At 39.4% G+C, this 25160-nt stretch overlaps 2 protein-coding genes across 2 annotated transcripts in view; one reads left to right on the top strand and one right to left on the bottom strand.

Moving 5' to 3' along the window:
• Positions 1-9912, top strand: part of LOC121897034 (voltage-dependent calcium channel subunit alpha-2/delta-4-like) — an 85217-nt gene extending 75305 nt beyond the window's left edge. Inside the window, exons 32-40 of the mRNA XM_042411276.1 lie at positions 1663-1733; positions 3530-3605; positions 3964-4016; positions 4619-4674; positions 5398-5418; positions 5578-5695; positions 6816-6931; positions 8393-8475; positions 9559-9912. Of these exons, the coding sequence (XP_042267210.1) occupies positions 1663-1733; positions 3530-3605; positions 3964-4016; positions 4619-4674; positions 5398-5418; positions 5578-5695; positions 6816-6931; positions 8393-8475; positions 9559-9660 (696 nt within the window). The 3' untranslated portion in view covers positions 9661-9912. The remainder of the gene's footprint in view (positions 1-1662; positions 1734-3529; positions 3606-3963; positions 4017-4618; positions 4675-5397; positions 5419-5577; positions 5696-6815; positions 6932-8392; positions 8476-9558) is intronic.
• Positions 9913-10348: 436 nt separating this feature from the next.
• LOC121897032 (AFG3-like protein 1) lies at positions 10349-24050 on the bottom strand. Its single transcript, XM_042411273.1, has 16 exons — positions 23755-24050; positions 21917-22001; positions 20757-20854; positions 19134-19283; positions 18699-18770; positions 18417-18541; positions 17968-18238; positions 17195-17332; positions 16958-17111; positions 16764-16871; positions 15413-15538; positions 15082-15192; positions 14785-14900; positions 13372-13572; positions 12970-13164; positions 10349-12843 (listed from the first exon to the last, which is right to left on the bottom strand). Exons 1-16 carry the CDS (start codon positions 23884-23886, stop codon positions 12616-12618), a joined length of 2310 nt encoding a protein of 769 aa, XP_042267207.1. The 5' UTR covers positions 23887-24050; the 3' UTR covers positions 10349-12615.
• Positions 24051-25160: the final 1110 nt, after the last annotated feature.

The raw sequence follows: 25160 nt of genomic DNA, 5'->3' as shown, positions 1-25160 counted from the left end.
AACTGAGGGGCTGCATAAAGGACCAGTAGAAGATAAATAAGGAGTTTTTAACTATAAATCATGCAAAGATATTCCAGTAGAGCCCCAGAATATAAATATACACCTGGAAATGTGCAGAATATGTCCTCTTTAACAAGTTTACCATGCTAGCATTTACTGTAGCATGTTGGTGTAGCATGCTAATTTTTCGGGGATTATCAACGTCATTAAGATTGATCTTCTTGAGATCGTAACTATCAGAGCTAAATCTCCGTCCATCCAGTTGTTGGTGAGATATTTCCATCTGTTGTTCAGACAGACATTTCCATTTGTTTTGTTTTTCCATTTCTTAGCTCGACTGAGTGTCAGGCTGTTAGTGTATCTCTGAATATAATGACCCCACTCTGGTCGAAGCCTTTCAGAGATTGTAAGCAGAGCTGAACCTGTGTGTCTCTCCCTGCTCGTTGCTCCTGGCAGCAGTTTGACTCTCACACTTTTAGTGCTCTTATTTTTTGTTTATTGCAGCTTGTTTAGCCTCTGCTGCTGCTGCTGCTGCTGCTCCTTCTGCTGACAGGTAAACAGAAGGTCAAGTGTTAAGTGTGAACAGCGTCCAACTGCTAACGCTCAGCAACCTGCGAGTCCTCCGAGGCTGCTGGGAAAATCCCGTCCAGACGGAGACAAAGTGTGGCCAGAGAGCAGCTTGTAAACCTGAACAAAGCTGCTGAGACAAAACGATCTGAATAATTCAGAGACTGCTGCTACTGAGGGCCAGAGAGGACACTGAGCACACACACACACACACACGCCGTCATGTTTCCATCACTTCAGAGGACATTATATCGACTTACATTCATTTCCTGGAGACTTATCCTAACCTTAATATAACCATAAACTAACCTCAACTTTAAACCAAGTTTTCACCCTAAAACTAATGATTTACGTTAAGGGGATGTGCTTTTTGTCCCCACAACGTGAGGAACACACACACACACACTGACTTAAAATCACAATTAACTTCACATCATCTGTTTTATTCATCCTGCAACTTCCTGGTATTTTTACTTAGACGCCACACTTTTTACTTTCTCTTAAAGTCAAAACGTTGTGTTTCTAATGTTACGCCTCTAATGTAACATCTTTTCTGTGGGCGGAAGACCAGAAGAGACTTTAAGGAAACATGTTTCCTGCAGACATTAAGCAACAGATTCACAATTTTTCAAAGTTTGTCTTAAACTAGCAGTCAGGAGCCCAAACCAACATTGAGACTGTGGATGACCATGGAGAGGCTAAAGTGTCTTAAAAACACAGTTTCAGATTTGTGCAAAACCTTTATTGTATTTGTAAAAATGCAAAAAAAGTGGGATATCACTTCTTTTTTCACATCCAGACCACATTAGACCAGGTCTAGATCAGAATCCACTGTACTTCGACCTGATTTGTGAAACCTTTATTTAAGACACCATAAAAATCCATATTCCAGTAGAGCCCCAGAATATAAATAAAAAGCTGGAAATGTGCAGAATCTGTGTCGTTTAAGAAGCTTCTTTCACTGACATGACAACACTGCTGCGACTGTCAACTGGACAGATACATCTGTCGCTGCTGATTGACAGATGACGCTGTGCTGTGATTATGTCGCTGGACTGGAATAACAAATATCCACCTTCATCTTGTCTTTTCCAGATTGGTCGTTTCTTCGGCGCGGTGGACGGCTCCGTCATGGCGTCGCTGATAAAGATGGGAATGTTCAAAAAGTACGACTGACTGCTGCTTTTACTGTTCTCTGCTCTGGATGTTCAAACTGTTTTCTTTCTGTTAAAGGAACAGCCGACATCTGACAAAAGTACTTTTTTTAGGTTTGCTGTTTAGAAAGCTTGTTAGGTAATCAGTAATAATCAGTTTTCTCAAGAGCAGTGTCATCAAAAAAAAAACAAAAAAAAACACTTGATTTGAATCTGCTCACACTCACATATTTCAAGTGTCTTATTTCAACAGTCAGGAGCCCAAATGTACATTGAAACATGTTTTTCTTGCTGTAATCATTCCTCCTGTTCATACCGACCATTAGAAGATCCCTTCATAATGACCTTACAATGGAAGTGATGGGAGACAAACTGCAAAAATGTATTTAAAAGTTTATCTGAAGCTAATATGAAGCTTCAGCTGTCTGAGTTATATATCTGAGTTATAATGCCAGTCTGAGAGATATCCTTCCCTTTTATCCCTTTAATGAGCTGCAGTGAAGGGATAAAAACACAAAGAGCGAATTTATTTAAAGAGCTGTGGATTATATCCTCCATCACTTACTTTGAAACTGCATCATGAAGGAATCTCTCAATGGTCAATATGATCAGGAGCAATTATTACAGCCAGCAAATTCTCTTTTAAGTGTTCATTTGGGCACCTGGCTGTTGTTTTAAGACAGACTTGACAAATTTTGTCACAGTGTGTGTTTGAGGGTTTGAAACACGTTGATGCCATCTGGTGGTCGTATGAAGGACACTGCTATGTGTCAGACAGCAGTTTGTGTGTCCAGTCTCTGCTCTGTCAACCTGATGATGTGCAGAGTTAATGATGCACATACTCTGTTTATGCTCTTATAACAGATGCTTTATGCTCCTCACTGTCAGATCTTCCTCGATCACCACTTCTAAATCCCGGCTAAAGACTCGAGCCTTTATACAGCTGCCTTTGAGTTCCTTAAATTTTAATATAATTATGAAATAGTTTTATTTTTGTCTGTTACAGTCACTTTTCTATAATTTTTTTTCTCTGGTTGCTTTTCTGTTGGTTTTAAACATTTGACCAACAAACACTTAACATACAGAAAACAAGCACAAAAAGAAACAATATGAATCAAAAGCTTGGCTAAAATGATGAGTCTTAAAGGATATGTCTGGTGATTTTCTATATTTTTGGGTCACGTTATTTTGTTCAGAAACGGTTCCAAAGACTAATAACAGCGATGAGATCGTAACTCTCAGGAGAGTAGTTCTGTGTACGGCAGACGTCACCCAAGTTCTTTGAGAAATTTATAAATTAGAACAAAGTCAAGAGGTTGTGATACGTAGCGCAACAAGCTAGTGAAGCTGTAAACAGAACCGTGTTCCTGCACATGCTCAGTGGCGTCTGCCTTACAAAGAACTACTCTCCAGAGAGTGAAAACTTAACGCTGTTATTAGTGTTTGGAGCCGTTTCTAAACAAACTAACATGACTAAACTCTTCATGATGAAGGATTATGTCACCCAGTGCAGCGGTGTGGCTCACTGACATGTTTTTAATAGTTTCTGGACAACAACAACAGAAGGAATAAGATATATCAGGAAGTAGATCAGTTCATTGTTGGTTTGGATCCAAACATGAGATTTGTTGACAAAAAGAAAAACATAGAAAATCACCAGACTTTATGGACTCACTTTATATTCTGGATGAATGTGTCAACTGAAAACATCTGTAAGAAATTCAGCATCAGCATCATAATTATTATTGTATTTAAACTTACGAGATGTTACCGAAGTTAATCTGAATGTTTGTTTGTTTTGTTTACAGAGTGTCGTTGTTCGACTACCAGGCGATGTGTAAGAACAGTCATCATCACGCCAACAGCGCTCGACCTCTGCTCAGCGTGAGTCTCATCACTGCAGATCAACACGTTACACTTTACTGCTTTATGTGTTTGTTTAACTGGTGTGAAACAGCAAAATAGTGAGTTTACAGGTATAAAAACTAAAACTAAAATCCATTTACACAAAAAAAGTCAGCTTTCAGATTTTCAAACACATTCTTATAAAATAATTTACAATAGATAAATAAAGCTCAATACTCTGGTGTCCCTCAGTAACTCGTTAAGTGCGTAATTAATCTTAATTGTACGTGTTTAATCAGCTTGTATAAGATGTTTTTCTCTACTCATGAAGAAAACAAGATTCAGTCTCAATGATTCAGTTCTCATTATTTTCACCGCTCTGTTTTTCCTCCTGCAGCCGTTCTACGGCATCGCGGCGTTAATAAGATGGTTCTTCTCCAACGCGCTTATGTAAGTATCCACCGCTCATTTATCTGAAGGAAATAATGTGATTCTGTTTATCTTGTCTTGACTTTTGTGAGCTCGTCGGCAAGATAGAAAAAAAAACTGTACTGAAGGAACAAGAAGACAGATTTCAAAAAACAAAGAGGTCAAAACTCCAACAGCAACACTTGTAAAATACTTTAAATATATAAACTTTATTATTAGACCAACATGTTTGGTTTGTGGCCTTAAACAGAGTCATCATAAAACACATTAGAAAAAGGTAAAAACATATAAAAAAAAACAACCAATCATGTAAATCCAGACACATATCAGCCAACGGGGCATCTACAAAGATTGGTTGTATTTTATATTTTTTTACGTTTTTGTTTCATACCAAACCTATTCTATTTCAATGTAGTTTGTAATGTGTTTTATGATGACTAATAGCAATAAAGTTATTCTACATACTACAAGTGTTGCTGGAGTTTGAGCTCTTTAGATTTCTTTCCCTTCTCTGTGGAAGTAGGTGAAGTTGTGCCAGAAACCCCGACTCTCTCTGCGTCACTGCAGAAAATGAAGAAATTTCAGATGTTTTACAGTTCGTTCTGTTTGTGTCTCTTTTTCAGGTTCTTGCTGGACTTTAACTTCTGTGGTCTCTGGCACTCTGATTACTTTGTGGACGGTAAGATGAGTTTAGATCAGATCATCTGTTCACTGCACAAGTGTGAAGATCAAACCACTCAGTCAGTACATTTATGCTTGTGAGGAAATTTGAATTTTTCTGCCAAGTAAAGCGCTGAGTCATGTATTCATCCTCAATCCTCTGCTAGTTTTTCTTTTTGCTTTTGTCTTTTGATGTTTTGGTGTCATATCATCATATTTCAGCAGTTTGAGATTTTATTTAAATATGTCATTGAGGACATGAACACAGACTTCAGCTCTGTGCAGACTCTTTCCTCATGATAAAACAGTTCTGCAGAGCATGAATTCACATCACACATAGTAAACAAACTTTACAACAACCTGACGTGATACATTTACTGAAAAATCCCAGCAGCAGCCTTCAAAATAAGATCCCAGAGAACAGCAGCAGCCTTCAAAATAAGATCCCAGAGAACAGCAGCAGCCTTCAAAATAAGATCCCAGAGAACAGCAACAGCCTTCAAAATAAGATCCCAGAGAACAGCAGCAGCCTTCAAAATAAGATACAAAACATAAAAGCCAGAACAGCTGTGAACAGACAGGTGTTGTGTTTGTTTCCTCCATCACTCATGTCATCACTGCCTTCTGTCTCATTTACAAACATCTGTCTTCAAAATGATGACATCATCATCTTCATCCCCATCTTCACCGTCATCACCTCGATCTGTTCTTCATCCTCTGTGATCCATCTTCATCCGTTCAGCCAAGGCTGGCTACCACACATGTGAGTCCACCAAACATCTCCATGTTCGTTTTCTCTTTACTGAATGAGATCAGATGAAAATGAGTTTTAGTTCCTGCAGGTTTTAATAACGTGTGTGTGTGTGTGTGTGTGTGTGTGTGTATGTGTGTGCGTGTGTGTGTGTGTGTGTGTGTGTCTCAGCTCATAAGCAGAAGAAGATAGAGGCGTTGCTGCCCTGCGACACGGCGTATCCCGGTTTCATGTACGACTCGTCTGTCAGAGAAGCCAACAGCCTCATCAAGTGTGGACGCTGCCAGAAGTACGACAAACACACACACACACACACACACACACACACACACACACACACACACACACACACACACACACACATACACACATAATACATTCCTTTGCCACTAACCTGAACCCTAAAACCAAGTCTTAACCATCAAACATCTCCTTGAAGAAGTGAGAACTGGACAAAGGATTTAGGCAGTAAAAGTAAAGTGAGGATGTTTCAAAATAAAGCCATGAATAGTTTTTATTGATCAGATAACTTCATACAAAGTTGAGTAAACCTCCCTATGCCTCCCTGATTGTGTTGTATTATAGATAAGAAACATCAAGAGCACCTAAAACCTTTTGCACAGTACTGTATATATATAGATAGATATACGGATCTGGGGTGGAAGTTTTATTGAGCATTTTGGTTCATATACAGATGGCAATGAGTCACTTACTGCTCAGTTTAACAGTTAGAATAGAGCCAAAGGATGTGTTATATACAAATACTCATTCACTTGAATAAGAATGTGTCTAAACTTTTGACCTGTACTGTTTTTATCAACTTGACTAATGACTACAAGAAAGAAAAACAGGAAGAAGCACATAAGATGCAGATAAGATTACATATTGAATGTGGGAGAGACGGATGTGTGTGGGTGAAGATAATAGAATCTGTGAATATTATTTATATTATAAACTGAACAAGATGGAAAACAAAATTCATTTAATTCTTTGTTTTCCTCATTTACAACAAACATTGTTGTAAAAAGTTCATGTTCCAGATTTAGATGAAGCTCTAAATCAATACCATTTTGATAATTGTGTCATAATATATTTCTAAAGCTTGAATAGGAAGAGAAATATCACTCATGATAAGTAAAATCCTCATACTTTACTTTATATGTAGGATATAAAGTAAATACAGTGTTTTAACTGACATGGACTGATGATGTTATGTTTGTACTGTGTGTATATTTATCTCCTGGGACATTATAAGCTATTCATATTCATATGAGCTCATTATATTGTGCTGTTAGACACTGGCGGGTTAGTCAACAGGTTATTGTTAATGTGTATGTTGATCAGTAGTGAGTGTTATGTGTATGATACAGTTCATTGATGATTGATGGATTGTTGTTGTTGTGTTTCAGGATGTTCGTGGTGCAGCAGATTCCTGACAGTAATCTGGTTCTGGTTGTGACTCAGGCCGACTGCGACTGTTCTCGTCAGTACGGACCCATTCTGCTGGACCCCAAAGAGATCAAATATATCCTTTTATTTACTGGAAAACAACCAACTCTGTCCCTCTTTATCTGGTCTGATGCTGATACGGATCGGTACAGTTCAGGGTCGCGTTCTAGTCACTGCAGCCCAGAGAGTCACTCATGAAGCACAGTTAAGTCTGTTTGTCTCTTGAAAGGGTTTTAAACTTCAAAACCTTTTTTTATAGTGGTCAAAAATGTTTTGTAGCACCAATCTGACAGTATTAAGTACTAAAAGCAGTTATAATCGTATTGTTTGGTCAGATAGTTCCTGATATGACCTAAAACTTAAATACAAGGTATCTGAAGGTCTTGAAAAGTCTTTAAAAAGCATTGAATGGAGTTACCTGGAAAAAAAAGCCTTAAACAGGTATTAAAAAGATATAAATCTCATGTGCAAAATCTTGAATATTTTGTCTTTCCTGCCGTAGACAGTAACATTAGTTGGAAGGTTTTTTTTATGTGTTTGCGGCTGTCAGGAGACGTTTTACATCTATAAACTACAGCGAGACAGTAGGTTAATCCATTCATCCATTTCCTGCCACATCTCGGTCTCAACTCAACTCAAATTTAATTATAAAGCACATTTTAAAAACAACGAGTTGACCAAAGTGCTTTACAATAAAAATAACAAAAGCCATAAAACAACACAATAAAAGCACAAAGACCAGTTTAACAGACAAAAAGACAAACACAATGTGATTCTCATACGGAGTTAAAAGAAATAAAAATGTGTTTTAAGACGGGATTTAAAAAGTCAACATGCAGAGGCAACTCATTCCAGACTTTGGGGGCCACAACCCGAGTGACCTTGATGGGACTTGTGGTTGTAAAGGGTCAGAGAGGTTGGAGGTTGGAGCTAACTCATTTAATGACTCGTAGGCAAATAATAAAATCTTAAAATCAATCCTAAAACATACAGGGAGCCAGTGCTTTAATCTTCCTCTGGACCAGCAGTAGGCGTGAGACAGAGGCCTGGTTAACATCAATATAAAGAGCATTACAGCAGTCAAGTCAGGACGAGATGAAAGCATGTATAACCCTCTCAGAATCATTAAATGATAAAAAATAAAGGACTTGGACTCAGATAAAGGCCTCAGCTGGAAAAAGCTCCATTTGACCACTGAGTTTATCTGTTTGTCTAATGAGCTTCCAACGAGGGTCCAAGTCTCATTAATTTGATGAATTATATCATCAGCAGTTATTGTTATACACTGCTGGGAAGGAATGAAAGAACGTGTTGTAATAAATAATTCTAGGTCATATCATCCCTGCTGGTTTTCCATCATATTTTCATACTTTGGCACTAAATTTTTTACTCTATGTTGTATTAAAACCTGTAGAAACATCCTGCTTCTGGTTAAACATTTAACAACTTTGACGTTCGGTATCAAAAACATTATCCAAACAATATCCAGTTATCGTCTCCAGCAGCGAGCGCTCTGTTTTCCTTAACGGCAGTGAACATAACGCCACAGTGAAGTGCAACAGGATGAAATCCCAGAAGGTGCGGCGGCGTCCTGAGTCCTGCCACGCCTACCATCCCAAGGTCAGTGCTGAGACCGCCAACACACACACACTCAGGACGTAGTAAAAATATACATATCAATGTCTGAGAACAGGAGGCTCATGGTCAATCAATTAAATCTGATAAAATCATTTAATTATAACCAAAAGGAGGAGGAGAGAGGAGCTCAGTGCATCATGGGAAGTCCCCCAGCAGTCTAGGCCTACAGCAGCATAACTAAGGGCTGATATAACTATAAGCTTTATCAAAAAGGAAAGCTTTAAGCCTACTCTTAAACATAGAGAGGGTGTCTGCACCCCGGACTGAATCTGGAAGATGGTTCCACAAGAGAGGAGCCTGATAGCTGAAGGCTCTGCCTCCCATTCTACTTTTAAAGACTGTAGGAACCACCAGTAAGCCTGCATACTGGGAGTGCAGTGTTCTAGTGGGATAATACGGTATTATGAGCTCTTCAAGATATGACGGTCCCTGACCATTAAGGGCTTTGTAAGTTAGTAAGTTTAAATTCTATTCTGGATTTTATTTCTTTTTTTTAATCATTCTGGACCAGCTGGAGAGTCTTTAGAGACTTGTTAGGGCAGCCTGATAATAAGGAATTGCAATAATCCAGCCTAGAAGTAACAGATGTGTGGACTAGTTTTTCTGTCTCTTTTTGGGACAGGATGTGCCTGATTTATGTGGGAGTTAAAGGACATATCCTGATCAAAGATAACTCCCAGATTCCTTACGGTGGTGCTGGAGGCCAGGGTAATGCCATCCAGAGTAGCTTTATCATTAGATAATGTGTTTCTAAGGTGTTTAGAGCCAAACACAATAACTTCAGTTTTATCTGAGTTTAGTAGTAGAAAATTGCAGGTCATCCAGGTCTTTATGTCCTTGAGGCATGCTTGGAGTTGGTTTAACTGATTGGTTTCATCAGGCTTCATTGATAAATATAATTGGGTGTCATCTGCATAACAATGAAAGTTTACGGAGTGTTTCCTAATAATATTACCTAAAGGAAGCATATACATGGTGAATAGTGATACAACAACTTCCAATAATGATAATAATGTATTTTTTCTGTCTTGTTTTTGACGCTGATATGTTATAATTGTCCAACAGGAAGATGCGAAGGACTGCGGCGGCGCGGCGGCCATTTCCCTTTCGCTCTCTCTCTTCTCAGCCTCTCTGGTCGTCTCATTGGTCCTCCAGCGCTGGACGTAAACCGACGCTCCAATCAGGATCCTCTGAGGGAGGCAGCAGCAGAGATGCGAAGCAGGAAGTAGAATTCTTTCCAAAAAAAAAAAAAAAGCATCGAGCAGTAGCCAAAGGATGTTTTTTTTTTTGTTTTTTAAAACTTGCGACGAGAGACAGCAGAAGTCGGAGAGAACGATTCGTGTCGGACTTTCTTTCCTGCTGTTCAGACGAGCTTCAGCTCCCTCTGCAGTGGAGATAAAGGGCTATTTTACTTTTTTTTTTGTTTTTTGAAAAAAACTGACCCTGAAATAAACTGAACGGGGAGCAAAGTTTTGAAGAGCAGCAGACTCTAAACGGGAACTCGGCGCCCCCCGGTGGAGCAGAGGGAGAAACGTTGCCATTACACTCGGACAAGAATGTAGCTTCTTTATAGCTTTTTTGATACAGAAATATTGTATACAAGTAGAGTTTTACATTTCAAATGATTTACCAAAACTGTTTTAAAACGTAGGGAAGAAAAAGGTTGAGCTTTAAACACTGAAAGGACAGATAAGAGATAAGAGTAGTGACAGTAGCGGAGGAAATTATCCAACGATTTCTTTTCTACGTCTGATGGTTTTTGGTTTTTATAGGTTAAAAAGATGTGAAAACTGTCCTGAATCCAAAACAAAAACAAAAAAAAAATCAATAAACATTTTTCACTTCTACATGTTGGTACATTTGTGTTTCATTCAGTTTATTATCAATTTAAACACATTTGCTGCCAGCAGATCAGATCAATGACTTTATTGATAAAACACTTAAATGCAAAAGGTAACAGGTGCAAGAAAGTCACTTCGATGGTCGCTATGACAACTGCTGCTGTTTAAATGGCAAACTGTGGCTTATGTGATTTTTTTTACCATGAATGTATTGACAGTATTGATGATTAAAATGATGTTTTCTATATTTTATGTCCCGCCAGACGTACAGAGATATTAATAGTTAACAAGATCCTGAGACTGTCACTGTTTGTTGTGCACAAGAGCTGCAACTAACCTTTATTTTCATTATCGATTCATCATTTTGTCTATAAAATGTTAGAAAATAGTACTGAAAAAAAAGATGTTATCATTTATCAGAGACCAGGGTGACGTGTCTTGTTTTGTATGATCAGATGATATTTAGTTTAATATCAGAAAAGCTTCAAATCTTCACAATCGAGAAGCTGAAACCAGAACATTTTCTGGCATTTTTGCTTTAAAAAAAAAAGACAAATGATTGTTCGATTATAAAAATAGCTGCCAGTTAATTTTCTATCAATCAGCTGATCAAGTAATCGACTAAAGCTACGTTCACATCACAGGCCTTAACGCTCAACTCAGATTTTTTTAGTCATATCGGTTCTTTACATGTACCGTCTAAACTGTGCTCGCATCCAGTTAAATTCATTCCAGTTTGGCTTCTCCGTAAATATCCAACAAATATTAAACGTTAAAAAAATGAAAGGAAAATCTGATGCATGTAATGTGAACTCAGCTGAATTGTTGCAGCTCTATTGTGCATCTACATTTACACACTACACATGCTGTAGGACATAATATGGACTTGAGTAGTATTCAAGTCGTTCTGTGGACCCTTATAATTTTAAATGTATTTTTAATAAATAAAACATGAAGAGTGTCTTTACTATCTTTGTCATATCTCACGTAACAATGACACCTGTTTACCTGAACGTTTAATAACCCGCTCTCTGCTGCTAAGGTGGTTCACACTCTGCTTTTTAAACCAAAAGAAGAAGATGAAGACGATGTTTCGGGGACTAAAGACACAACAACTGATGTGTGACGTTTACAGACACAACAATACGTCTCATATGTGTTTATAATAGATTTAGGAGGCATAAATGATATTAGTATGTGTTAGAATACGACTTATTTATAAGTTAAATTGGTTTTATTCTCTTCGGGGGGAAACTGCTGATATAAGACAGAGAGATCAGAGAGTTTTGAGGCTGAACTTTTTAAAAAGAAAGAAGCCTGCAGTTGTCAGAAACGACTTTTTGTTTTAATGTTTTAAGAGGATTTTTTTGTCCTTTTAAATCAGCAGAAATCTGCAGCAGCTTCCTGTCAAAGTCATAATTACACAGATGTCATACAATCATCAACACAGACAGGAGATTATCTGACACTTTTTTTTACAGCATCGAGGTGTTTGTAGAAAATAAATCCAGACTCTGTAAAGCTCAAACTAACAGTCGTTGAGATGTTACAGACGCGCGTGTCGGCGTCTGAAATAACTGTAGGAAACCAAAAAAAAAAAAAACTTCACATCAAGTCTTAAAATACTTAAACCTGTAAAAATGTTCTTTTTCCTCCTCGTCATCATCAGGAAGGCAGGTGTCAGTCAGGAAGCAGAAATCCCGTTTTATTGAATAAATACGACACAAGAAAAAAAAAAAAAAAATCAGTCTGTTCACACATTCGGTGCATCATTTACACTCCGAGTTCAGGAATAATACGAGAGAGAGAGAGAGAGAGAGAGAGAGAGAGAGAGAGTCTGCTGTTTGTTGGTCTCCTGTTCGGTGACTGTTAAGGCGTTTCGGAGCTTCTTCTTCCTTCCTGCAGCCTCAGATAAGCTTCTCTGGATAAATATGTTTAGAATAAATTCTGTACAGAGCCTGGTAGAGGTCAGAGGTGAACATAACTGATAAAACATTATCTTCATTGTACTTATTCTGCTCTTGAATTATCTGTCCTCTTTATCCTCTTATATCTTATCTGTAGTGAATCCATGAGGTCTGGTGTAACGGAGGACATACTGCAGGTGATTTCATCATATTGAATTATTAACCTGAGTTTATTACAAATTTATGGAAACTTTTAATAAAATCTCCTCCCGGCTCTGTAACACTGAGTCAGCACTGAGGGCTTTTTTTGCAGCTGTGGTTTATGAAGTGTTCGGTGTTTTTTTTTTTCTTATCTGAGGTTTTTTTCGGGGACGCTACGCGGCCTGCTGTTTGTCCCGAGTCTCGCTCGTCTCCTCGGCCTCCGCTCCTCTCTCCTGGTTCCAGTCCCGGAGGCCCTCCGGCAGGCTGGTGTCCTCCTCGAAGCTCCCCGTCCCCTCCACGAACTCCTCGTACGTGGACTTCTCCTCGAAAGGCCGCGGGCCCAGCAGCTCCAGCATGTCAGCTTTGTCCAGGACCTCCTTCTCCAGCAGACGCTTCCCCACCTGAGGATGAAATCAGGGTTTAAAACTGAAAATGTGCAAACTTTTCCTGCAGGAGGCCAAGATTTTTATTCTAGCATTTCGCCTGAATCAATAAATCAGTTATCAAAATAGCTGCCAGTGTCTCACCATCTCCACCAGGTCCTTCTTCTCCTGGATGAGCTGCAGCGTGCGCTCGTACGCTCGCTCCACCAGCCCTCGCACCTCCTCGTCGATCAGCTCGGCCGTGGCTTCGCTGTACGGCTTCTCCAGAACCATCTCGCCCTGCCGGGGCAGGTCGAACGACACCTGTCCCACCCTGTCGCTCATCCCGAACTGCACCACCTGAGAGTCAGAGAGGAGGGCACAGTCACACAGGAGCGTTTGACAGAAACAGTCAAAGTGCAAAGTCACCAAAACTGAAGAATCAGCGCTGACTCGTTTTTATAAAACCTTAAATCAACCGTCAGCAGAACCTGAGCCAGCAGGTGTGTGTGTGTGTGTGTGTGTGTGTGTGTGTGTGTGTGTGTGTTTGTGTGTGTGTGTGTGTACCTGAGCGTAGGCGGACTGTGTGACCTTCTTCAGGTCGTCCTGAGCTCCGGTGGTGATCCTGCCGAAGAACACTTGCTCGGCCACGCGGCCTCCCAGCATCATGCACATCCTGTCGAACAGCTGCTCTCTGCTGTACAGGTACTGCTCTCTGGGCAGGTACTGAGCGTAACCCAGACCCTTCCCCCGCGGGATGATCGACACCTGCACACAAACAAACAAACAAACAAACAACGTCTCGCTGTAATAATTTGTCCCTTTTATCTGACTTTTAAAAGAAACAATTTGGTTATTTTATGAATAATTCTAATAAACTATGAACATTTTTGTGTCATTTCTTGGTAAACGTTCTGCAGCAGAACAGTTTGCAGTTTTATAAATCTGAATACATCATGATATTAACACTAATATAAGAGTTTAAGATCAAATAACTGGTTCAGGAAATCAATCTATAACTAATTTACTTTGGTTTAATTATCAGGGTTTGGATGTGATGATCAGTATAATTGTGTATCTCAGCAAAAGAATACAAACGGATGAAATATACTTTTAGTTGATATTGTAGTTTTTTATTGCAGTAACCAACAATAACCAGCAGGGGGAGCTGCTCCTTCACTACAGTCTAACAGACGGATTAAAAGCATTTATGAAGGCAGAAGATGGAGAATTAGTTTTACTTTGCATATTTATGTGAAAAAGGCTTTTAACTCTTCCTGTTAGAATAAAATAAACATTTTAAGAGCATGTTTTGAGTGAAGTGTTACTGTTGGGACAGATTTATATTTCATACAAAGACTGTGGAAAAAGCTCCTTGATGTGGATGTTTACTCTTAATAATCATTCATCAGTCAAAGACAATTAGACTGAACATTTCCTGGACTGGTAGTTCACTGAGGTGTCTGTGTGAGGTCGTTAACGAGCAGCTGTTAACGAGCAGCAGGAAGCTGCTTGTTGCCGTTCTGTGTGTGTGTGTGCAGATATTTATTATTGCCAGAGTTTCCTGTTAGTAATTATGTGTTAATGTGTTTCTGGAAGGCCGACAACGTTTATTATGCTGCTCCTCACAGGTTGCTATTGTAGAAAACACATACTGAATATTTTTCCATTGCTGCTAATTAGAGATGTGCCGGAACGTCGTGTCTACTATAAACACAACGGTGAAACATTCTGACTGTATCAACACCGCCAACCGTTTCCTTTACCATCATTACTGTCAAAGTGTCCTGTAAGAGCTCAGTATAACTGTTATTATGATTTATCTGCCTTTTAAAAAATGAATTGAACTGTTGACATCCAGCAGATACATTTAACACAAAGTTCTTGTTCTCTAGAAATCAGTTTCATGGATTTTCAGGATGTGTTGATTGATGTTGGATCAAATCTGAGGCGATCGTAGTGTGAAGTCATCGTTCGTACCTTCAGCAGAGGGTCGGCGTGCTGCAGGAACCAGCCCACAATGGCGTGACCGGCCTCGTGATACGCCACCGTCTTCTTCTCTGTGGGCTGCAGGACCTGAGTCTTCTTCTCCAGACCTGAAACCACGAAGAACCAGGAAGTGAGACTCTAACAGTAGTGAACAATGATAACTATCGATGTCGGCACTGTAACGCTGTCTGTCGGTTAATATTCTGCACAAAAAAAAGGCATAAAAACAAGAAACGTTAAAGAGGTAAATAAAAGTGAGAGAGGTTCCACTTGTGATGTCACACTGACCTCCGATGACCCTGTCGATGGCCTGTTCGAAGTGTTTGCCGTTGACGGACGGGTTCAGGTGTCTGGCGGCGATCAGCGCCGCCTCATTGCAGACGTTAGCGATGTCGGCTCCTGATTCAATCACAGCCAGAAAGAAATATACATCTGAGAGGTTTTTATCTACCTGTGTGTGTTTACTGCACATTTGCACTTTAAAAGTCTTATTTTTAATGTTTTTCTTCTGTTTACATCACCTTGAGTTACAACCGCTGTATGAAAACTGTTATACAAGTAAATAAACTTATTGTCTTAAGAACATTAAACAGTGATAAATGACACAGCTGTGACGTACCGGTGAATCCTGGTGTGGCGGCGGCCATCTTCCTGGCCAGAGCGTCTTTGTCCATACTGGGATCCAGTTTGATTGGTCTCAGGTGGACTTTAAAGATGGACGCCCTGCCTTTAATGTCCGGAGGACCTGAGAGGAGACAAAACACATTTATATACAGCAGAGAAGAGACTCAGTCATAGAGGAGATGTTTAACACTCTTTAGAGAAGAAAGTAGGCTGACAATAAAGATATTTATTTGGGATAAACATATTATTGGATCATGTGCATGTTGTTCTAGCAGGTTTCTGCTCTGTTCACCACATTTTAAGACCTTTTTCATACCAAAAAGGATAAAATTTAACATATTTTTCACCATCATAACGGACAAAGAACAACAGGAAACCAGTCGGGACAATAAGACCTACAATTGTTTATTAAGTATGAATTTATTGATTTTTTTTTTTTTTTTGTCTGTGCTTCCCAGCTGCATATAACAATAATTCCAAGTAATATAATTAATCAGTTGAAGAGACCTGGAGCAGGATAAGTGGAAGTAAAACTGATGGATGATGATGTTTTTAGTAAATCTGACACAAAGCAGCACAAACCATCGTCTGTCTCGCTGTAGTTAATAGACGTGAAACGTCTCCCGACTCACTACGAACGTTACTGTTTACAGCAGGAACGAGACGATATTCAACACCTTTATAAATAAAATGAAAGACTTTTATAAACCTTATTGAGGCCTTCTTTGTGGGAAGTGAATTCACTGCTTTTCAAGACTTGAAGGCTGATTTACTGAAGTGTTTTATTTACTTATGAAAACATCAACGTGTTCATAGTTTATACAGCATTTAAGAAGCAAAGATGAGATCTGCTGGTATTTTATTAGATTTTAATGTTAAAAGTGAAGATTTGTCAGAGCAGGTTTGTGCCACTTCAGTGATGAAGACAATTAGTTTCTTTACTGGAAACTTTTGTTTAAAATAAAAAATGATTTTGTTGATACGGATGATAAACAAAGACTGATCTGGCTGTTTATATCTAAACATTTAAATTAAACAGTTACTGAGAGAAAACCTGGGAGAAGAATTAGTTTCTCAATGAATCAATCCATCGTTTGGTCTTTAAAACGTCTTTTTTTGTTCCACCAACAGTCTAAAACTCAGATATTCTGTTTTAAATATCATAAACAACAAAGAAAAGCAGAAAATCCTCACGAGAGACGCTGGAAACAAAAACTGTTGATATAAAAGATTAATTTTCTGTCGTTTCACCTCCATAAACATGTTTTTTCTTTGGGTTTTGTATAAATATGTTAACAGAAGATAACATATATATACAGTTTCTCTCTCTGTGTGTTGGACTCTACCTATGTGGATCTGTCGGTCGAAGCGTCCCGGTCTCATCAGTGCAGGATCCAGGATGTCGGGTCTGTTGGTTCCAGCCAGGACCACCACGTTAGTAGCCGTGTTGAAACCTACAAAAAAAAACAAAAAACCAGACGATCATCACGTCAAACGTCACATAAACCTCAGAGTTTAAGACTTGTTCTTGCAGACCTACCGTCCATCTCCACCAGCAGCTGGTTCAGAGTGTTCTCCTGCTCGCTCTGACCGCCGAAGTTCCCTCCTCCTCTCTTCCGCCCCACGGCGTCGATCTCGTCGATGAAGAGGATGCAGGGGGCGTTCTTCCTCGCCATGGCGAACATGTCTCTCACCTGTGGAGGGAAAACGGTGTCATGTTTCTCCTGGATTATAAAAACACACGCTGTTGATCTGTCGGAGGTTTTATTTCACTCACCCTGGCAGGACCGACGCCCACAAACATCTCCAGAAACTCAGAGCCGTTGACGGTGATGAAGGGGACGTTGGCCTCTCCGGCCGTGGCTTTAGCCAGCAGGGTCTTACCCGTACCCGGGGGTCCGGACAGCACGGCACCCTGGGATACCGCACACACACACACACACACACACACACACACACACAATTTAACTTTTCTGGAGAGATAACTCGACCTAAGAGCTGAAACGATTAGTCGACAGAAAATGAATCAGCAACTATTTTTATGATAATTCATTGTTTAAGTAATTTTTCAAGCAAAAATATCAGATTTTGATGAAGATTTGTTGCTTTTCTTTGTCTTATACATCATAGCAGATTTAATCTTTTGGGATTGTGGACTCAAAACAAGACTTCAATGAATTTCCCTTCATGCTTTTTAGCAAATTTAACTCCTATAACATCATCAGACTGTTTTTTATTTGAAAAAAGGATCCGGATCGATGCAGCAGAACCAAAACATGGCGCCTACATTACCCACAATGCAACTCAACTGCTGACAGTTCAGCCGGAGATCATTATTCAAGGAAAATACCCAAAAAGTAAATGAAAGAAACAGCTGCAACTGAAGAGTTGATTCAGTTTAGAGCTGCAACCCTCCTACAAGCTGTCCTCTAACTCTGTGTGTGTGTGTGTGTGTGTGTGTGTGTGTGTGTGTGTGTCTGTGTGTGTGTGTGTGTGTGTGTGTGTGTGTCTGTGTGTGTGTGTGTGTGTGTGTGTGTGTGTGTCTTGTACCTTGGGGATCTTGGCTCCCAGGTCCTGGTACTGCTGCGGGTTCTTCAGGAAGTTAACGAACTCCAGGATCTCCAGCTTGGCTTCCTCGCAGCCGGCCACGTCTTTGAACTTCACCTCGATGTTGTCCTTCATCATCTTTGCCGTGGACTCGCTCATGCTGAAGGGCCCGCCCCTCCCGCCGCCGGGGCCTCCTCCCATCGGCCCTCGCCGCAGGGTGAAGAGCAGGAAGCCGATCAGCAGCAGAGTGGGGATCATGCTCAACAGGAAAGAGCTGCAGGGACGGAGGAGGAGGATTATTAGTGGCGAAGTTTGACTTAGTTAGATTCTGCTCTTGGATTTTTTTGTGCAATAACCCAGTTGAAATCCCCCGACCAATAGGAGGCCAGGTTTAGTGCGTAGACACACACACGATGATAAGAAAAGCAGACGTGTCTTCGTGTTGAACTCACCCGTCGCTCTCCGTGCTGTAGATGACGGCGGGTCGGTGCGACGGCTCCTGACCCAGCTCCATGTGCGCCGCCTCCAGGTTCCTCTCGAACGTGTCGACGCTGCCGATGTTGAACCAGGCGTAGCTCTGCAGGAAGTCCCACAATACATTTCACTCAGCACATACATTTAAAAACAAAACATGCAGAACATGCAGCGACCGAGTCCGACGAGAGGAACTTCAGCTGCTGGTTTAAAGGAGACAGATTTGATTTTTTTTAGGAGACGTTTATGTTTCTTCTCACCGATTCTGTGTCGGCTCCCGGCACCAGGATGACTCTGACGTACTGTTTGTTGACGACCTCCAACCGGTCCACCTGCACACAAACAAACAACGAAAGGTTGAGTTCAAATATCTTCACTGTTCATCGTCTTGTCAATTTATTAACTAAAGCTGCTGCAACTACTGATTATTTTCATTATTATAGTCAAACTTTTGGTCTACAAAACATTACAGAAACACTAAAAAAATCACTATTTTCTAGACCTCAAAGTGTCATTGATTCTTCATTTTGTCCAACTAACAATCCAAAACTGACAGACATTCAGTTTACTACAATACAAGACAAAGGAAAGCAGGAAATTATCATATTTGAGAGCCTGAAATCATCAAATATAAATTTCCCAGCGTTCATATACGAGCCGATGCCCCAGTCTAAACTTCCCAGAGTGCTCCTCACCATGCCTCTGCCCAGGTAGCGGTGGACGAAGTCCTTCCAGCTGATCTCTTTGCCGCCGTCTCTGAAGTAGTAGTAGAGCAGAGCCGAGCTGACTCCCGCCGCCGTGATCGCCATGTAGCGGAAATCCTTCTCGTCCCAGGGGAAGTCACCCTGGAGAGCAGCAGACACACAGCTGCATGTTTCTACACTAGAGACACTTTATTATCACCACATACACACTGTGTGGTTCACTGAGTCAGCTTAAAAAAAGAAACAAATCTACAAGAAAATTCATTTACAGTTAGTTAAAAAATTTGAGTTAAATATTGAAAAAAACAGTATCACAGTCTGAGAGATATTATATTATTATAACAGTTATTTACAGAACTAACAGTGAAGTAGTGGAGCAGCAGTAACGTTATCAGACATTAAAGCAGCCATATATAATCATTTTTGTCATTTTCTGTTATTTATATACTATTATGAGGTTGGATATCTAAGCTAAACATGCTTCAAAGTTCCAAAACTTCATGTTAACGTATGTAGAAATGCTCCCAGCAAGTCAAAGTCAAGACTTCAACTAGTGGTGGATCATAGTTGATCCGTACAGATCAAACCCCCCCGAAGGTTCAGCACACATGTGAACTGCAGATTAACTGTAAAATTTAATGTCTCCTTGGAGACAAAGTAAACAAACTGCTGTAGCTACAAGTCACAGACAGACAGCGTGTTGCTAACAGAGGTTTAGAAGAGCAAACGACCAAACTAAGATCTAACAGGTCTGAAGTGACGTCTGTAGGTTTGTTTACATGATGTTTAATGTGCTGCAGCTCAGCAGCTAATTAGCATCTAGCTGCTAACTGATGTTAGCGGTGAATGTTTGTTTGGAGGCTCGTTCAACAAGCTGCAGGACAAGACGTGTGTTCATGTTTGTAAGTTATCATCAAGCTGTTGTTTCATTCACTACCATGTTTAAAGGAAGAAGGTATCAGACCTCATACTGCACTTTAATTTAACAAGTGTATATTGAATATTTTATATATTGTAAGATGTTATTTAAACACTGGACATCTTGAATGCTGTTTGGGCAAAAGTTCCTTGTTTTAAGTGTATAGAATAAATGAGAGAAGTTTTACTTCAACTCTTCATTTACAACGGGTTTTTTTCTACGTTGCAGATGAGCTGATGTTTTTATTCTTATAATGTGTTGATTGAAACAAACTGCCAGCGAACATCTGGTCTGTGTTCAGGTTTGTTTTCTGTGACAAATATTTCCAGATTCAGATTTACCATAAAGAAACTGACCATGTATTAATCAGCTTCATATCACAACAGTGAAAAACAAAAAAGGTAGATGTACAGATGTTTTTCAGAAGAACAGCAGCTGAATCTTTGGACTCAACATCACCTACATACAGAACGACATTTATTATGAACCCGAGTTAAAACTTCTGTCTTTAATTTTTCATTTTAGCTGAATCACACAGAAAAAGTCACTTTGTTCACCAAACCAGACTTGGAACATCTTATACATGTTAAAATACATCTGCATCCATTACTATTCATACTGAAATTATGAACATCTTCATGATTTGAATGTGATGTTATATCATTTTTGGCTTTGACTTCAAACACGCCACAAACCTTCTGAATCCGGTTCCACCAGTCTTTTCCTCCTCCTCCTCTCTTCCCTCCGCCTGACCTTCCTCCTCCTCCTCCTCCTGCTGCTCCGCCTTTTCCATCTGAAACAGATGATTGGTCAGATCACACATCTGTAAGCGTTTCTTCTCTCGCTTCCATTCCAGTATCAGATGTCATTCCATGTTTTCAGTGACATGATCATTTATTATTATTGTTGTTTTCTGGTTTAAATACTATTAATCATCTTAGACTCAGGCTGAAAACACTGATTAGGAATCAACAGACACACAAAACAATATCAAAATATGATTTTTTTTTTTTAGAACAGTGCTCACATCTCTAGACTGGTTTATCAGTGTTTCTCCTCTAATCATACAGGTCTGGTGGGTCACTGCTGCCAAAAATAACACCAAATATCCATTCATTTGGAAATCAATAATCATATGTATTTGAGAGCCTCTGTGCGACACTGTTCCAAAACATGAGACAACCTTTGTGTCGTTGCCTAGGAAACTGTTGATGTGATGCGAGTGCCACTGCCATCAGAGTCCCTTTAATTTACTGCAGAGTGCGAGCATACAGGATGCAGGTTAGCTAATGTGAACATGTTGCCGCCTAAAAAGAGAAAAAGTTCTAACACGGCTGACAGACAAACAAATATATTAATCTGGAGCCGAGTAAAAACACTGATGGGGAAGAAGGGAGAGGAGCAGCTTATTAAGTCATCCCGTCCTTGTGATCGCTTTGTTTTAAGTCTTGAATATACTGAGAAAACAAAAGTTTGAATGAAAATATAAATTGCAGACGGCCTGCTGCAGCACCCGACAGTGTAAATACGCTGTCCTGCGCCTCGACTCTTTAGGGATTTTTCGGTGCGAATCACCAGGCCTGAAAATAATTCTAGGGGAAACACTGAACATCACATAATTTCAAGTTTTATTTCTCTGCAGGTGAGTAATTCCTCACCTGCAGTTGTTTCCGCTGCTGTCTGGAATTAAATGTGAGTGAATGAACCTGCTGAACTGAGTCACACGTATATCTAATGTTTGTGAATGCAGGTAAAAACAACAAGAATTTACATTAAAGGGATTGGAAAGATGAAAATGAGTGAATTATCGTCCATTTATTGCTCAGCTGTTTATGTGTCGTGCAGCGGCTCTCACCTTTGGGTTCAGTGGAGTAAAGTCGTCTCTGAACTGACTGGAACCTGCGACAGGACAGGAAGTTAACTGGAGTCCGACAGACATTCTGGAAAAGACCAAAGAGCTGCTGTTAAGTGCACTTAAAACCAGTGCTGGAGAGTAACTAAGTACATTTATTCAAGTACTGCACTTTGAGTATTTCCATGTGATGCTACTTTCTACATTTCAGAGGGAAATATTGTACTTTCTACTCCACTACATTTATTTGACAGCTTTAGTTACTTTTCAGATGAAGATTTGACACAATGGATAATATAACAAGCTTTTAAAATACAACACATTGTTAAAGATGAAACCAGTGGTTTCCAACCTTTTTGTCTTTTGACGTCTTACAAAAAGCAGTGTGTAGTCGGGGTCACATTTCACATGTCTATGAGTTGTTAACAGCTCCACCAAATAGTGATTTTTCCCTCTAAACTTCTCACATGCTTTCATTTCAATAAATGTTCAAATGATCCAATATTTCAGCAAAAATCAAAGATTAGAGAAAAAGTCCAAAAACTGAAAACAGATTTGTGTATCAGAACTTTGTTTTTTCTTCTTTCCTCTCCCATTAATCATCTCACCACCCCTCAGATTTATCTGATGACCCTTTGGAGGGGCCCGACCCCTAGGTTGGGAACCACTGGACTAAACTAGCTAACTGTATATAAAGTAGTGTAAACTAGCTCCACCTCCAGCAGCTACAACAGTAACATGCTGCTCTAACACTGATGCTTCACTATTGATAATCTAATGATGTCATATATAATAATATATCAGTCAGAGGGACCAAACCACTACTTTTACTGCAATACTTTAACTACATCAAGCTCATAATACTTATGTACTTTTACTGCAATACTTTAACTACATCAAGCTCATAATACTTATGTACTTTTACTGCAACACTTTAACTACATCAAGCTCATAATACTTATGTACTTTTACTGCAACACTTTAACTACATCAAGCTCATAATACTTATGTACTTTTACTGCAATACTTTAACTACATCAAGCTCATAATACTTATGTACTTTTACTGTAGGAGGATCTGTGTACTTCTTCTGTATTGGTACTTTTACATAATTAAATGATCTGAGTATTACTCCTATCTAAACTTTCAGTCAATGCTAATGAAGAAAAACATCGTTTTGATATCAAATCCAGACTAAGACACTGGTATAAGTATCGTTACAGATACATGATAGCGATATTTCACCTAAAGTCATTTTCCAGATGAGCTAGCGGTTAGCTGTTGTACGTTAACGTTACTTACATAAACCTGAGTTTCAGGTACGGGTAACAAACTAAACACCGATACGGTTGTTACTAATTGCTTTGTGAGAAGATGAGTCTCATTCAGAACTTTAGCAAGTATTTCTATTAAATGAATGTCTTGTCATTTCAACATTTACAGAATTTACCTGGTTGTAGGACAAACATCTCAATGTGATGTAAATAGGACTCTTTACCTGTTATTCCCCCCAAAAATCTTCAAATATATTATCTTTGCTGGATTAGATATATGCCGAATGTAATATTAGATTATAATCAGGCACATGCGGCATCAAATAGAGTTTTAAAAGATAAGATATCTTGATGTTTAACAAAACACCCTTGAACTGAATGATTTTTGAATGGGCTTTGGCTAGCAGTCGGGTTAGCTAAATGTTACTGCCTCTAGATAATCAAATTAAAAGGTTTAATCTAATTTAAGAACCATGTGGGATAGCTAATTCGAGTCTTTTAGTCACTGACCGCCTGGTACATTTTATACACAGCATTTAATCCAGAGACGCTACCGCAGAAACTCACCGGGGCAGCGAAGCTCCGGAGTCCGGCTGTGAAGAGTCGACCTGCCGCTACGGCGGAGAGGCGAGTCCGGGCACCTCCAGCCCGGCAGAGAGGCAGAGCGGCCGCCGAGAGAAGCCTCAGCAGCTGAGACATCCTCCCTGTGCCGCCTGCTCAGTCTTTTAGTAAAAATATATAATAATAAACACACTTGAAAATCGTGTTTAGTTCCTTCCTCTAAACCTCAACATGCTGGAAGTGTTATTGAATAAGTGCTGCGGCGAGAATGTCAACGGGAGGATGATGTAAAGGTCCGAAAGTCTTTGTCTTCGATCGCCTGCAGGAAATTATTCTATAAAAACTGGTGTATTAAATTATATTGCTCACTGTATATCAGGCTATAGCCTCTATACTGCAAGATAAAATGTATTCCTAATTTAATACAAGTAGACGGGTTTATTTGGTTTTATGATCACTTTATTACGTTCAGGCACCAAAAAGGCCCATAACGAGGACCTCACAGCACACCTTCTCTCTGATTGGCGGAGACAGAAAGGCACTCTTCTTCAACGTCTTGTAACTTTTATCAAAACATGACTGTGCGTTTTTCCACTTTATGCAAAAAAAAAAACACGGTTAATCAAATTTAACAAGACGAGAACATTGAAATGCAGCTCTTTGAAAGAGGAAATAAAAGTGACAACAACATTAGAAACAAATATATAGAATTAAAAAACAAAAAAATAAACAAAGAAAGTGTTTTCTTTAACATTTTCAGTTTAGGCTGCAATTGACAAGTATTTTCATTGTCGATTTATCTGTATTATTTTCTCAATCAATCATTTAATTAGTGGTGGAATATAACTAAGTACATTTACTCAAGTACTGTACATTTTTGAGGTACTTGTACTTAAATATTTCCATTTCATGCTACTTTATACTTCCACTCCACTTCATTTCAAGGACTCGATTGATATATTGGTACTTTTACTTAGCACAGGATCTGAATACTTTTTCCTCTCTTTCAATTAATTGTTTGGTCACCAGAAAATAGTGTAAATACCCATCACACCCTCCCAAAGCCTGTGGTTGATTGGTTTTATATTGCATATCTTTTGCTTTGTCTTTTAACAGCTTGGGACCATGTTGGAAATAACTTTAAAGGACGGGTTCACATTTTTTCAAGTGTGTCTTAAAACAACAGTCAGGTGTCCGTATGAATGGTGAAAGAGGTTTTCCTCACTGTAATCATTCCTCCTGTTCATATTGGATATTAAAAGATCCTTCAAATGTGCTTTCAATGTCAGTGATGGAGGCCAAAATCCACAGTGTGTCCACACAGTCATTTAAAAGTTGATGTGAAGCTTATATTCAGCTTCAGCAGTCTGAGTTAGTCATATCAAGTGGATATCTGACACATTTACAGTCTT

The sequence above is a fragment of the Thunnus maccoyii genome, chromosome 5 (genome assembly GCF_910596095.1).
Source record: "Thunnus maccoyii chromosome 5, fThuMac1.1, whole genome shotgun sequence".
Taxonomy (NCBI): Eukaryota; Metazoa; Chordata; class Actinopteri; order Scombriformes; family Scombridae; genus Thunnus; species Thunnus maccoyii.
The sequence above is the reverse complement of the archived record's forward strand: the minus strand, read 5'-3'. Positions and strand labels throughout refer to the sequence as shown.

Excerpts from the sequence above, each read along its gene's own strand:
- LOC121897032 (XM_042411273.1), bottom strand. The coding sequence starts at position 23,886 with ATGTCTCAGCTGCTGAGGCTTCTCTCGGCGGCCGCTCTGCCTCTCTGC. Across the intron at positions 13,573-14,784 it reads ACGCCGACCCTCTGCTGAAG|GTGTCGATCATCCCGCGGGG; the intron begins GTACGAACGATG and ends GTTTGTGTGCAG. Across the intron at positions 12,844-12,969 it reads AGAAGGACCTGGTGGAGATG|GTGGGGAAGCGTCTGCTGGA; the intron begins GTGAGACACTGG and ends TTTCATCCTCAG.